Source organism: Gracilinanus agilis, chromosome 4 (assembly GCF_016433145.1).
Source record: "Gracilinanus agilis isolate LMUSP501 chromosome 4, AgileGrace, whole genome shotgun sequence".
In the NCBI taxonomy this organism is placed as follows: domain Eukaryota; kingdom Metazoa; phylum Chordata; class Mammalia; order Didelphimorphia; family Didelphidae; genus Gracilinanus; species Gracilinanus agilis.
In genome coordinates this window covers 282534149-282549606 of record NC_058133.1, presented here as the reverse complement: position 1 = coordinate 282549606, position 15458 = coordinate 282534149, and the positions used below count along the sequence as shown (strand labels likewise).

At 38.5% G+C, this 15458-nt stretch overlaps 1 protein-coding gene across 1 annotated transcript in view; it reads right to left on the bottom strand.

Moving 5' to 3' along the window:
* Positions 1–15458, bottom strand: part of OPN5 (opsin 5) — a 44594-nt gene that overhangs the window by 17962 nt on the left and 11174 nt on the right. Inside the window, exons 2-3 of the mRNA XM_044675338.1 lie at positions 9503–9673; positions 4576–4910 (exon numbers count right to left, since the gene is read on the bottom strand). Of these exons, the coding sequence (XP_044531273.1) occupies positions 4576–4910; positions 9503–9673 (506 nt within the window). The remainder of the gene's footprint in view (positions 1–4575; positions 4911–9502; positions 9674–15458) is intronic.

Sequence of the window (15458 nt, the reverse complement as noted above, 5' to 3'; positions counted from 1 at the left end):
GAAGAAGAAGAAGAAGAAGAAGAAGAAGAAGAAGAAGAAGAAGAAGAAGAAGAAGAAGAAGAAGAAGAAGAAGAGAGAAGGAGGAGGAGGAGGAGGAGGAGAAGAAGGAGAGGGAGAGTTCAATACACACACATATATATGAAGTTAGTGTATACTTAAATATGTACATATATGCATATAGATAGAGATATTTAAAAGTATACTAAGTATGTGTATGTATTTTGATGTTGTTTAGACAGGTCCAACTCTCTGTGACCCCATTTGGGTTTCCTTGGCAAAGATATTGCTATTTCCTTCTCAAGCTCATTTTATAGATGAGGAAACTGAGACCAGTGGAGTTAAATGATTTTCCTAGGGTCACACAGCTAGTAAATATCTGAGAATGGATTTGAACTCAGATCTTCCTGACTCTAGGCCTGGTGCTCTATCTACTGTGCCAGTTTAGCTGCTCTGTGTGTGTGTGTGTGTGTGTGTGTGTGTGTGTGTGTATATATATATATATATACACACACACACATATGCATATATATAGAGAGAATTATGTATATATAGAATAAGTATATATCTATGAAATTAGTGTATATACATACATAAAAAATTTAAACATACACATATATGAGGTCATATATGAACCCAGGACAATGAGTTATCCTGATTCCCAGTCAGGACACCAACTGCCTCATTTTTGTCCTATACCTGATTTTATTAGTATAAGAAATTCTTTATAGATATAGCTATAAATATAGACACAAATCCATTATATACTTTTAAAGACCTTAAAGGTGCTACAGAATCATTTGTTCTCTTAGGTAGACAAACATTCTCCCAGTCCATCTTGTGTACACTATTAATTTGTTTAGCAGACCATTTTTTTCTATGTATAGTCAAAGATCAAATTCAGCCTAGTTCCTGTCTAAATCATCTCAACTTTCTAATTAGTGGTATCTGAATTAATGAGGTTTAACTGTACTATCCTGGACAAATGCCCAGAAAAGGGATGTTGTTTAAGGTAACCAACCATAAAAAAGCTAGTTTGGATAGTGTGCTCTTTGCCTTCATCAGCCCAAATTACAACGATCCATCAAGGAAACAATAGTGAAGGGTCTTGGCTAGAAGAATATAGGATTTTTAGCTGGGAAGAACCTTAAGGATCATCAAGTGAAAGTACCTCCCTCATTTCACAGAGAGGGAAAACAAAGTCTAGAGACACAAGATGCCCTACCAAAGGGCCCACAGCTAATAAGCTGGAGGGTCAGGAACCAAACCCTGGTGTTATGATTCCTAAACTTGCCACTTTAACTCTAATACCTAATGACCCTTTCCTGGGCAGTATTAAGGGCCAAATGAATTTGGAGAACCACAGCATTAATTGTTTAAAAATCATGCTTTGTCAAAATTATTTAAAATACAAAGAGGGGAAAAAATTAAGGATTTAATGCCAGGAAGACAAGTTCAAATAGACACCTGCAGAAGCTGAAACACTTGGTGTAAAATGGGGAATGCTAAAGGCAACATTATTTGGAATTTATAAGATGGAGTCATCATTGCCAAGGCCTTTTTTTTCCTTATTGGGAAGAGCTTCTCTGCAGGTTTATTCCAACTCAGAGAATACTCCTATGGCTTCATAGTTCTCTTTCTATCTTCTTTACTATGAGGGCAAGAGTAATCCAGAAAAGATGAATGGAATAAAATTGCCAACCTGAGGACTTTGTATGAAGTTTGGAGCTTGAGTTTCCCCTTGGAAAAACAAGATGAGCAAGATGCAGGTGCAGATGAAGTCTTAATGGTGGTTGTAGTAAGCATGATCAAATGCTTCAGACACATAAATCAGAGCAAAGTGACAGAGCATGGAAACACCAAAGTGAACCAACCCAATAGAAGGAGCTTAGTTTGATTCAGAATTAATAACTTGAAGGCTTCTGGCACTAAGAAAAGAAAAGATCTACCATAATTTTATCTTCATCTTATCACAGGTAGGGTAAAATAAGGTTAAGTAATGACTAAAAATAATGGCATTTGAATCACTGAAGTAGTAGATTTAAATGTCTGTAGGAAAGGGATAGGGCAACTAGATGGCAGAGTAGACAGAGTGCCAGGCCTGAAATCAGGAAGATTCATCTTCCTGAGTTCAAATCAGACCTCAGACACTTACTGAGTGACCCTGGGCAAGTCACTTTTATGCCTCAGTTTCCTCATCTGGCAAGGGAACTGGAGAAGGAAATAGCAAACTACTCTAATACCTCTGTCTCAGAAACCTAAATGGGATCACAAAGTATGGGACATTACTGAAATGGATGAACAACAACTGAAGGACAGGAATGGGGAATAGATCTGTTAGAGGGAACTCCAAGGTAAGGAAATCCCTTCTACCAGTGCATTTGGGCACCTTCTCTGCAATTTGTAGTTTCATGGAGTTGGCTTGAGCACTGAGAGATTCAGTGCCTCATCCAGAGTCACACAGCAAATTTGTGTCAGAGACAAGACTTCTTAATGTCAAGGGAAGCCCTTCATCCACAATGCCACATTTCCTCTTATCAAGTGGACCAAGACTGATAAAATTGTTTGCTCATTTTCTAACACCATCATTTTATGCTAGCTAACCTCATAAACCATAACTGAGGGTGACAGTCAACTAGTTAAAAGAATTGGTGATATTTAGCTGCAAGAAAAGATGGAGGTTAGAAATTAAGGGGAAAGAGAAGATATCTGCCTTCAAATATTTGAAGACTCATTATAGGGAAGAGTATACTTGGTTGTAAGAAATCATGACCAGGACTAACAAGTAAAAGTTTCAAGCATTCAGATTTTGCTCAATATAATTAGAAATGTCCAAAACCATGTTGAGGTTTTTTTTTTTAAACCCTTACCTTCCGTTTTGGAGTCAATACTGTATATTGGCTCCAAGGCAGAAGAGTGGTAAGGGTAGGCAATGGGGGTCAAGTGACTTGCCCAGGGTCACACAGCTGGGAAGTGTCTGAGGCCGGATTTGAACCTAGGACCTCCCGTCTCTAGGTCTGGCTCTCAATCCACTGAACTACCCAGCTGCCCCCACCATGTTGAGGTTTTAAAGGAGCAATATTTTATGAGAGAAAGAAAGACAGACAGAGTCAAAGAGAATCTAGTCAATATGGTATAGAGCAAAAAGCTCTAGACAGCATTGGTGAAGTATTGGCACTTGTGCCAGCTCCAACATGGGCTACTCCATTCCTCCTCTTCCCGGTACCTGAGGACATTTTTTTGAATGCTCAGCCCCTCTGTCCAGTTACCCAAAGCAAGCACTTCCTCTCTCCACTCTCTAGGGCAGTGAGAGGCAAACTTTTTAAAGAGGGGGCCAAAGGAAAGGAAATGTTCATCTGTCAGTCTATTTCTAAGGCAACTCTTTCGAAGTTTCATTGTATTGTATCCTACTCATTGTATTCCTCAGATTAGGAATAATGTCCCCCACCTCCCCAATCGGGCTACATCTGGCCTGGGGCTAGGGTTTGCCCATCACTGCTCTAGGGTAATGCAGGGGGGCTCACAGAGATCTTGAAGTTGCCCTTTGGGTACACAAACTCAAAAACCTTCACAAATGCTGCTATAGGAGTTGAGTTTCTCATCAAAATAGGGCTTAAAATTGAGGTTGGATGATGATTTGTCTGGAATTTTTTAGAAGATATTCACCCAATGTGGTATAGTGAAAAGAACAGTGGATTTGGAGTCAGATGACCCAAATGCATAGCCTGTCTCTAACAATTACTACCTGTACAACCTTGTACAAATCACGAAACCTCTCCTTTCAGTTTCTTCATCTGTAAAATGAAGGAGTTGGACCAAATGGTCTGAGTTCCCTTCCAGCTTTAAATCTATGATCCAATTAAAGGGATTAAATTCAATCATGTTGAAGGTTTAATCTTAGTAGCAGAGTGGATTGAGCATTGACCATGGAGCCAAGAAGATCTGAGTTTAAACATGATCTCAGATACTTATTACCTGTGTGACTCTAGGCAAGTCACTTAATCTCTGTTTGCCTCAGTTTTCTAAGATATAGAAAGGGATAAACACACCTATTTTACTGAGCTGTGTTGAGGATTAAATGAGATATTTGTAAAAAGTGCTTAATACCTGATAATAATGCCTGATACAAAGTAGGCACTATATAAATGATTATTCCCTTCCCTTCCATCATGCTGATTCTGCAATCAAATTGAATAAGATAGAGATGTGTATAGAAATGTAAATTAATAGTAACAATACAATGTGGGACAGAGGAGGAGAGTCAAGCATCTTCACCATTTTTTTAGAATCAATACTAAGTATTGGTTCCAAGGCAGAAGAATTGTAAGGACTAGGAAACTGGGGTTGAGTGGCTTGCCCAGGATCACACAACTAGGAAGTGTCTATATTCAGATTTGAACCCAGGACCTCCCATCGCCAGATCTGGCTTTCTATACACTGAGCCACCTACCTGCCCCTTTTCAATCTATTTTTGCTGCTTCCCTGCTCCTTCTTTCTCCTCACTCCTTTCTCTTTTATGTCCCAACTAAGTTTTTAGAGCCAACAAAATGTATTTCCTTCAATATATCACTCCAGTACCTTGGTCAGTTTCATTTCCAGCACATGACTGCTCTGGATCCGGCTGTCAAAATGGGCCACTTCTTTGGTAGAGGACTTGACCTTAGCAATGATCTTCACATAGGAGAACACAATCACAGCAGTTGGGAGCAAGAGACAGAAGAAGAGGATGTTCAGGATGAATGTTTGTCCCGTCACAGAGGCCTGAGCTAGCCACCAGTCAAGGGTGCAGGATGTTCCAAAGGGCTCAGGGGCATAGTTCCCCAGACCTGCCAGGGGCATGGTTGCCCAGAAGGTCGCATAGGCCCAGATGATTACCAGACAGATGTAGGCATGGTGTCTCTTCAGCCAAGTCCCTGGGTGGGAGGGGAAAAAAACCATTACCTAGAAGCTCTGAGAATCAACCTTATGTATAGGGAGCCACCTATTTCAGGAGCATGGGAGACTCCCTGCAAAGGTTTTCAGAACACCCCACTGGAGCATCCTCCCCAGGAGGTACCCTATACTCTTTAGATTTCCCAACCCTCTTCCTCAAATACAAGTTATCCAGGGGCCCCTCTCAGCTAGCTTCCCCTAAAAAATAATCTCATATACAAATTCGACAGGAATAGCTCTAAATAAGATATCAAGGGCTAATGACACTCAATACATTACCTTCTCCGGAGATGTTGTGTTTTAATAAGGGTTTCTAAAAGACATAATGCCTTAATCCGAAAGAATGGCTCCCTAACTGTGGAATTTCATGTACTCAGGGGACTCACCATGGTGCCACAGAAAGCACACTGAATTAGGAGTCAAGAGACATGGCTTCAAATCCCACCTCTGCCACTGACCTCCAATAAGTAGCCTCTCTAGACCTCAATCTCTTCAGAAAATGAGGGGGTTAAACTAGAGTTTCTAACTTTTACAACCTACAAATCTTAATTATTCATGGCAGAGGAACCTTATAGGGGGCCCTCAAATTTTCTACTCCACTAGGCACCCAAATGCGCTCAAAGACAAATTCATATCAGGCGAGGAAAAAAGAATAAATCATACCTTGTATTTATTGAACACCTTTCTTCCAAAAAGCTTTTTCACCTTCTTATCTCATTTGACCTCTTAATGTCCTTGTCAGGAAATGTGTATGTATGTACAGGAGGAGATGATGATGATTACTATATGTTATGGCACTAAAACAATTGTCTCTGTGTGGCAACTGGCAGTACAGCCTCCTTGTTTTTATTAGCATAACCATCTCTCTCTGATAGCAGTCATGAGAGAGCCAGAGCATCTTAAAGGGAAGCTCAGAAAGCACTGCAAATGGAATTCTCTGTAAATATCCCTTTGTCCACTTGGGGAAATGAAGAGCTATGTCCTTCGGTGCTAGCTTCCATTAACCAAAATAGAATCCCCCAAAAGGTTACATCCTGCCATCCTAAAAGAGCAACAGTGATACTCCAGGGAACACTCTTAGGAGTTCAAGTTCACTGCCTCAGAATAAGGAGAAGCTTCAGCTATACCTTTAAACTGGAAAAATGTTACTACGCATCACACACACACACACACACACACACACACTCAGACTCAGACTCACACACACATACAAAAACACATCCCTTGGTTGTACGGTCAAGGAAGTGGAATTCTGGATATTTATCTGTTTAGTCTAAAGTATCAGAAACTAAACACAAAGATAAATTTCAAAGAAGCTTGATGTATTCATCCTCAGACTCAAAAAAACATTACCTTTCTCTCATTACTCACATCCAATCATCCAATTTGATCTAACCATTGTATTGCCATAAAATTACTAGACTGGAAGCGCCATGCCACATTTCAGCTAAACTGTGAATCTCCCTTAGGGTCTACCAGAGGGTTCTGCACGGTAGACATGTGATAAATATTTTTAATTGAAATAAATTGGTTTTCTCAATCTATCTTCTCTATTCCCATAGCTAAACCTAACTGAAGTCTTCCTTATTTCTTACCTAGATTATTCTAAAAACCTCCTAACTGGTACTCCTGTCACCAGTCTCACTTCTCTCTCCACTTTATCTAGCACAAGACTGCCAAATGTAAGACTCTGATTACAACTCTCCCCTGCTCTGAAGTCTCAATCTGCCAAATGAGGGCTAAACTCTATTGACTGGCATTCAAGCATTTCCATGTTCTACCTACAACCTACCTTTGCAATCTTCTTTCATGCTTTCCTTCACATACTCTGTGATTTAGCACTCAGGCCCTTCCCCCAATGGGCTACTTTCCCATCCCGCAAATCTCTTCCTAGCACCTAGATGTCATATGGATTTGGAGTCAGGAAAATCTGAGTTCAAATCCAATCCAGATATTTAGTAGCTGTGTGACCCTTAGCAAGTCACTTAATCCTGTTTGCTTCAGTTTCCTGATCTAAAATGAGAGGATTAAGCTTGATGACTTCTCAAGTTCTTTCCAGTTCTAGAGCTATCACCCTTCCAGAACCCGAACTCCATGTCACTTATTCCACAAAACTTTACCTGATTCTTGGCTCCTCCAACCCCACCTAGAGGTGACCTCCAGCCTGAAATTTCTAACAGCACTCTATAGACCCTCTCTTTTGTACCTACAGTCTAATTTACATTATAGTCAATGTCCATGTCTTATGTTCTCTAATTAACTATAAGCTCCTTTAAGCTGGACCTAGGTCTTATTTCTCTGGGTAACCCCAGCACCTAGCATGGGGCCTTGCATCTTGCATATAATGAGTGTTTGTTAAATTGATTTGAATTCTAAAAGAATAGGAAAAGAACTTGCACATTTCACTCCACTCTGGTACCTTGTCTAGTGACTAGAGTCTATATTGCATTTACACAATTGTTGTCATTTTAAAATCTTCATTTATCAAGCTGAATCACACTGTGAGTTGGATCAAAGGTTTTAAAATTCACAATCTAGGAACAGAGTGGTGGCAATGATATGGCTAAGTAACTCTTGTGCAGTTCACTCTCAATTATCCACCCTAGTGGAAGGGAGCATCGGCACAGATCATCCAAAACAGATAATTAAAAAAAAAACATATATAAGTGACTTTGTGAGGTGTTTTGTACTTACATTTGGATATCGTGTAAAGTTGTCATATACAGGAGGGAGTAGATTTGTTCTGTGATGCTCCAGAGGGAACTAGGACCAATGGGTGGAAGTTACAGGGAGGCAGATTTTGGCTCAACAATAGAAATTACCGTTTAACAACAATGGAACCAGGCTGCCTCGTGAGGTAATAAGTTTCCCATCACGGGAGGCATTCAAACAGGATCGCTGGATGTCCTGCGATCGGGGATGCTATAAAAAGGAATCCTATCTTGGCTAGGCAGTTGGACCAATTAACCTCTGTGATCCCTTCCACTCTTAAGATTCTATGATTCTGTGATGCTATGAGTGCTTCAGATGTTCTGGGATGTCCAAACAACTTCAAACAAAACAGTGAAGCCAGACTATAAAGAAAACTCTGCAAAACTAGCCAGTGTCCATACCATTCCTTTGCTCAGTGCCTCCCCTCTTCCCAAGTGTTTTCGGGGAATCAATAGCATCATCCCTTAGACTGAGGCAAAGCCACAGCCTAAAGCAGAATCTTTAGAGAAGAGAGAAGCTAATGTTTAGAGTCCCCTAAACTTGTTTGGTCACACCTTCCCTGGGAAATAGAAGGTATTGTTTTGGCCTAAAAGCCTTCCTTCTCTTCCATAGTAAACAAGAGCCTGTTTACATCCATAGAATCATTAATTGCCCAAATTTTGAAACTAGCTATAAAATTTGAAAGAGATGTCCCTCCATTCAAACTGAAATAACCCAAAACACTGATCACTGATCAGTAAGTGGTTATCAACCAATTGTATTTGACATCTTGGCTCATGTTAGATCTATTAACAACTCCAAAATGCTTGAGGGGATAGGGTTGCAGGAATGATCAAACAAGTAATCTAGTGCTCATTAAAACACCATGATGAAATCATAGGTTCAAATTCCACCCCTCACAGATTATCATAAAAAGGTAAGATTCTATCACATTAAGATAGACAAAACTAGCTTAACCCATTTTTCTCCCTTGTCTATGGTCTCAAAGCTTTAGCTGATGGTTAAAGGCTAAAATTAATTGACAGGTGTATCAAAGATTATTGGTCCTGCTAAATATTACTGTAAACATTGTACTTACCCTGAGCATTCCATGAATACCTAAGCTTTAGCCTTTGGGGTTAGTTAAACTTAAGCCTAAATGCTTAAATGTAAACCAGCTGCTCCTCTGATTCCCCAAGTCTTCAGAATCCAAAGAGGAAAAACCATTGACTCAAATATTTTCAGCATAGTGAGGGTTAACTTGAAAAAAATATTTAAAAGTCCCTGAAATCTTTTATCAACGTTATCATTTTTTCCCTACTGAGTCAATATCTACAACCCCCAACCCATTCCACTCTGATGAGGGGGAAAATATTTTGACTTAAATGTTTTATTCATGGTCTGGGATACAGAGGAGTTCAAAAACCTGTAGCCTGTTTCCTAGACAAGGTCTTCCACTTTGGAATCCCCTAGGACTCAACAATGGAGTGGACCTGATCCTAAGGGGTAAATCAAGGCCACTTTTAATTATAGTTACATTTTTCTCTGAGGCAGATGGACTGAGGATCTATTATTCAAGGATTCCAATCGTTGATTGTACTCCTTCCCTTCACATAAGGAAGAAGTGAAGATACAAGCTGTATGAAGAAAAAGTATATACTTTCTCCAGAATGGAGGCCTAGTACTAAAAAGGATTTTGAGATAATATTAAAAAACAAACAAACAAACAAAAATCCAACTATGCTGGGCTATGGGAATCTATATGGGATTACACAGAAGCCATTTTGAGGGTTATGGATCTGACTTTATCCTCCCAAACCAATCTTCAGCCCTGCCTACCAAGAAAGGAGAAGGACACTTCTGCAGGAGCCTTCCAACTTACCGTAAGACAAGTGGCAGATTTTCAAGTATCTGTCCAGGCTGACAGCAGTCATGGTGATAAGGCTTCCACAGCCAAAGAAAAAACCAGCCCATCCGTACCAGCGGCAGCCAACCCAGCCAAACACCCAGCGATGAGAGAAGCAAGAAATGATTGTGAAAGGCTTGCCTACAACTAGAAAAGAAAAAAGCAGTTTACCATGGGAAATGTTGGTGTCGAAACAATCATTTACTCCTCCTTTGGCAGCATCCCCTTCACCACCTTTGTTAGATTGTTTAGGGGAGAGGCAACTTCTGGAACAAAACCTAAGCAGTACTGTGGACAGCTCTATGAACTTGAGTTTGGATTCTGACTCTTATTCACTACCCAATATGACTTTGGACTTTTTTCACTGAACCTCAATTCCTTCATCTGTAAAAGGAGAGGATTGGAAATAAGCTGTCTTCCGACCTTAAGCGGCATAATTCTAATTCTCGTTTTGCAAATGGCTTACAATCATCTTCAATCATGTTCCTTTCTAAGTGCCTGGGAGACCAAGGGCAACATCTTGGGAAATATAGTAAGATTTAAATATGTGAACAAAATTTCATAGAATCAGAGTTCATTCAGCTCTGAATTTCTCCTCTCTAACCCATTAAATATGCTGACCTTCTAGGGTGGGGATAAATGAGAAGAGTGAAGGACAGGGTCTAGAGAAGCTGCTATCTGCTTCTATAGGCATCATAGTCAGGTGACTGATATTTTTTAATTCATAGATATCAGAAATACTGTACGGCATAGCAGATGGAGAGGCAGCCTTAGAGTGTGAAAGATCTCGGTTTAAATCACTGAGATAGGTGACCCAGAAAAAACTCACTAAATCTCTAGCAACTTTCTAAGAGTAGAAATGGCCAAGAAGGTACCAATCTGCATTGATAGAGAGAGCTTTCTTGTTAGGAGTTCTCTATACTCATGAAATTACAGGTCTAGCTCCTACCTCCAAATACATTAGAAAGACAGTAAGGAGATAAGCTATTCTATCCTCTTGCCTTCAGGCAATTAGAATATTCCCATCCTTGTTTTAGGAAAGATGCAATTAAAAGCAAGAGGGATCAAATTACACAGTCAAAAGAGGCAGAGGAAGAACTGGAACCCAGAGCTCCCATCTCCTGTTACAATACTTTTTCTTCCACCTTTTTCTGTCTGTTTTTCAAACCTAAGTTTGAACTAGGAACTAAGAACTAGGCTATGGAACTGCAATGGTGGCCTAGGCCAATAGTTTCCATCAATAGTCCAAAGGTATCACGTTAAAAATTCTTTAATGACACTGTAAGCAGTAAATACTTTCAGAATATTAGAAGAATTATGTAAATTATCTTGGGACAATACATCTTTTGACTGTTATTGAATAATTTACCCATTAAAAAACAAACAAAACAAACAACAAGAACCACTCACTGTCAAGACAAAATAGCAAAGAATATTTTTCTTCAAGGTTATAGTCTTTCTCCTCCCCTTCAGATGCTCCAGAACCAAATAATCTCTGGGTAAAAACCCAAGACTGAACACCTCCTCTGTAGTGAGCAGGGACCATGGCCAATAGGGAGGTACAGTATATAGTTGCATTTGGGGTGATCTCCAAGCCTACTGCATACCTGATAATACTCTTGTCCTGTCTTTGCAATTGCCTTCCCAGTCAATGGTTTTCATACAAATTGTGACACTGGACTAGATAAAGATCCCCCAGCAGTCTAGGATGAGCAGTGCCCTACAGACACCTGGTGGGATGCACCACCATTCCCTATATTCTTACCTACCAAAACTCCCTTCTCACAAGAGAATTTGATGCATTTATTCTGGCTAAGCTGATTAATGATCCCCTCTCTACTCAAAGGATCTGGTTTGAATTTGTGTCTCCAATATTTACTCCCCATAATGACCTAAGAAAATCACCCTCTAAGGACTTCAATTAGTCAGTCAGTAACTAAGCATTTAGTAAGCACCTATTATATCCCAGGATGTACTAAGCACAGGGAATACAAAGAAAGAAAAAAGACAATTTCCTCATCTGGAAAATAAGGATATTGGACTAGATGGAGGCAGCCAGGTAGAACAACAGTCAGAGCAGCAGGTCTGGAATCAGGAAGATCGGAGGCAGGGCCATCACTGGGAGCTAGATTTAAACCCTGACTGTTCGATTTGATATCCATGTATTTTACTATGCTATGCTCATATCTCCGTGAAATAAAGGAAAGCAATTTCAGTAAGTGCTGGACTCAAGCTCTTTGCCTCAGTCCCTGGACCTTGGGGACTCGTTATTTATTTATCAGAACTCTATCTTTTTCTCTGACTCTCTAGAAAGCATGTTTCTGCTTAGAATCATCCAGGCTTTCCTGTTCAATCACTGTATTAAATTTAGTGGCCTACTCCTTCCCTAAAGGGAACACGGATATTGGAAGGGAAAAAAATGGTTTTATATAATCTGTTTGTCTAAAGAAGTTGCTTTAGCTTATTAGATGGATAGTGCCTAGTATCTTGGAGATAGGAGACTTGGGTACAAATTGAGTCTATTATTTACTAACTATGTGGCTTGGGCAAGTGGCTCATCTTCATTGGACCTCAGCTTCCTCATTTGTAAAACGGGCATAATATTTATACTACCTACCTTACAACATATTGTGGAACATGATTCATATGAAATTATATTTTGCATGATAGCACATGTATAAGTTATATTAAATTGCTTACAGATTCAGGAAAGGAAGAAGAGAGGGAAACAATTTCCAAACAATTTCCAAAGATTCAGAAAATGTTAGAAAGTCCAAATATTAGAAAATTAATGTTTAAAATTTAAAAAACATGTAACTGGGGAAAGAGAAAATATCACCAAATAAAATCAATAAAATTATTTTTAAATTTAAAAAAAATAACTTGTAGAGGAAAAGACTACATTAGTGTGTTATTGTTGTAATAGAAATGCAGACTGGGAAACTTAGACTGGGAAACTACCAAATTTTGAAGGTGAAGAAACTGAGACATGGGGAGGTGACAGAGTACTTATTATCTGATAGTGCCCTCCCTAAACCAATTATGTTGTCCTCAGTGCGAAATTCACTGCTACTGATTCCCCATCCAAAAAGCAAGTTGATTTTTTTTCAGTCTTAGATATAAATTTCTACCAATTCATCTTCTTCATTAGCTTTCCATTGTGCTCAATATCATAGACTTGTAAGATGCCTCGCTAGAGATTTGGAGTGCAGCCTGTGGCTTCATCTGCACCACAACCTAGCCAAAGGAGCTAATAGGAATGTTGTCAATTAAAAAAAAACACTTACTAAGTGCTTGCTTTGTGCCAGGAATTATGCTATGCTCTGGAGATGCAAAAACAAAAATAAAACAATTCCTGCTTTCAAGGAGCTTACCTTCTTTTAGAAAACAACATGTACATAAGCAAGTAAATACAAAAAAAAATTTAATGTAAGGTAAAATCAGGTAATTTCAGGAGAGAAGACACCAGCAGCTGGAATCAGGAAAGGTCTCATGTAGAAACTGCTGCTTTGAAAAAGCTAGGGATTTTAAGATGTGGTGGTAAGGAGGGGGAACATTGGAGGGAAGGACAGGGAGAAAGAACTGTCTTCATTAGCACCAATACTAATTTCCATGTAGAGACATTTGGCTAAACTTTGTAGCTCCTCCAGTGCCTAGGAGTGTTCTGCACATATTAGTTGATTAATATATGTTATTTGAATTGAAAGGATTAAATAGACAGAGGTAACCAAACACATATTGAACTAAGAAGTGACAGATGAAATGGCTTGTTATGTTAAAAGAATGAATGAGCTTCCCATTGGAACTGAAAAATAGCTAACTCTATGGTCAGTGAGGAAACAATCTGAAAGGATGATTATGTTATTCATTGCTCCAGCACTCTCTTTAGTCAACATTCTTCTCAATATTTTCCCAAACTAGGGCTTATAAGGAGAAGACATGGAATGTTCCAATACATCAAGGATTTGTCATTTCACTAATATGGGTACTCCTTCTGCCAATATTACTTTTAAGTATCAGTAAATGGATGGATTGAGACAAAATAAGTATAATTCATTTGTAGGAACAAAAGGTCTAAAATCTTAAGGGAAATAATGAAGAAAAGCAGGAATCAAAAGGAAATAGCACTTCTAGACCTCAGATTAGTTTATAAAGCAATAATCATAAAAAAAATATTGGGTTGTGGTTAAGAAATAGAGAAGCGGACCAGTGGAACAAACAAGATATGGGAGAATATAATAATAGTTAAGTTAGATAACCCAATGTTCAACAAACCCTAATATATAAATCATTTGGGAAAGAATTCCCTATTTGACAAGAACTAATGGGGAAACTAGAAGGCAGTTGGGCAGAAATTAAGTTTAGATGGTTACCTTTAAATATATTGCATAATAAACTAAAAATGGATATTCGAAATTGAAAAATAAATCTCACACTATAAAAAAATTAGAAGAAAATGAGAGTATGTACCATTCACAGCTTTGGCTAGAGGGATAGTGCTTAACAAAACAAGGACTAGAAATGATCAGAAAAAAAAGAAACATAAAAGATCATTTTGGTTACATGAAATTGAAAAGCTAATACGCAAAAAATCCATGCAGCTAGGAAAAATTGATGAATGGGTGGGGAAAGTTCATATTGCCAATAAGAATCTGACAGTAAAAATATAGAGGGAAGAAATGCAAATATTTAAGACCAAGAGTCATTTTCAAATGGATAAGTTGACAAAGTTTATGACTGAACTATTCTCAAAAAAGGTGAAAACCATTAATGAACATATGAAAGACTGCTCAAAATAATGAAGAAAAAGATAATAACCCTAGTTTCACCTCATTCACAGCCGATTGGGAAAAAATGGCAACAGATGTTTATGTTAGAGGAATTTGAAAATTGGTCCATTCATTATGGAAATAATTTTGAATATGTGCTAAAAAGTGACTAAGTTCAATTTCCATTAACTAAGAAATCGTACTAATATATAAAGAGATAAATATTTTATATATATAATTTTTCACACACATCAAGTGGTAAAGATACTAATGTTCTATACATACAATGATATTCATAGGAGCAACCCTTTTCTTTGCAGTAGCAAAGAATTAAAAAACAAAAAATGCTCATGAATTGGGGAATGCCTGAACAAATTATAGGACCTGAATGTAATGGGATATTACTGTGTGTAAAAAGTGATTTGATGAATTCTGAGGAGCATGGGAAGGCTTGCATCACAAACTGATACACAGTGAAGTGAGTATAACCAGAAAAAAAATATACCAGTGACAACAGCCTTGAAAATGGAAAGAAAAAAAACTGAACAAACACTATAATTAAAATGACCAACTTTGGCTCTGGAGAAGAGATGAGAAAATCCATCTCCTTTCCTTCATTGCAGAAGTTGGAGACCATAGACTGCCGGGCTATATTGATGTGTTGGTTAATTTTACTGAACTGCTATTTTTCCTCTTTCTTTTCAATTCTTCATCATAAGGGATAGATCACTGAGTGTAGAAAGAAATATATTTGCGGGGGGGAGGATGTTAAAAATTTATTGTTGTTTTGTCATTTTTCAGTGATATCTGACTTTTCATGACTACATTTAGGGTTTTCTTGGTTAAGTTATTGGAATGGTCAGCTCATTTTATAGATGAGGAAATTGAGGCAAAAACAGAATAAGTGAATTTCCCAGAGTCACACAGATAGTGTCAAAGGCCAGATTTGAACTCAAAAATATGAGTTTTTCTGACTTCGGCCCTGGCACTCTATCCATTGCACCACCTAGCTACCCATATACGTGTGCATTTTAATATATTTTTTTTTAAATTTTAAACCCTTAACTTCTGTGTGTTGACTTATAGGTGGAAGAGTGGTAAGGGTAGGCAATGGGGGTCAAGTGACTTGCCCAGGGTCACACAGCTGGGAAGTGTCTGAGGCC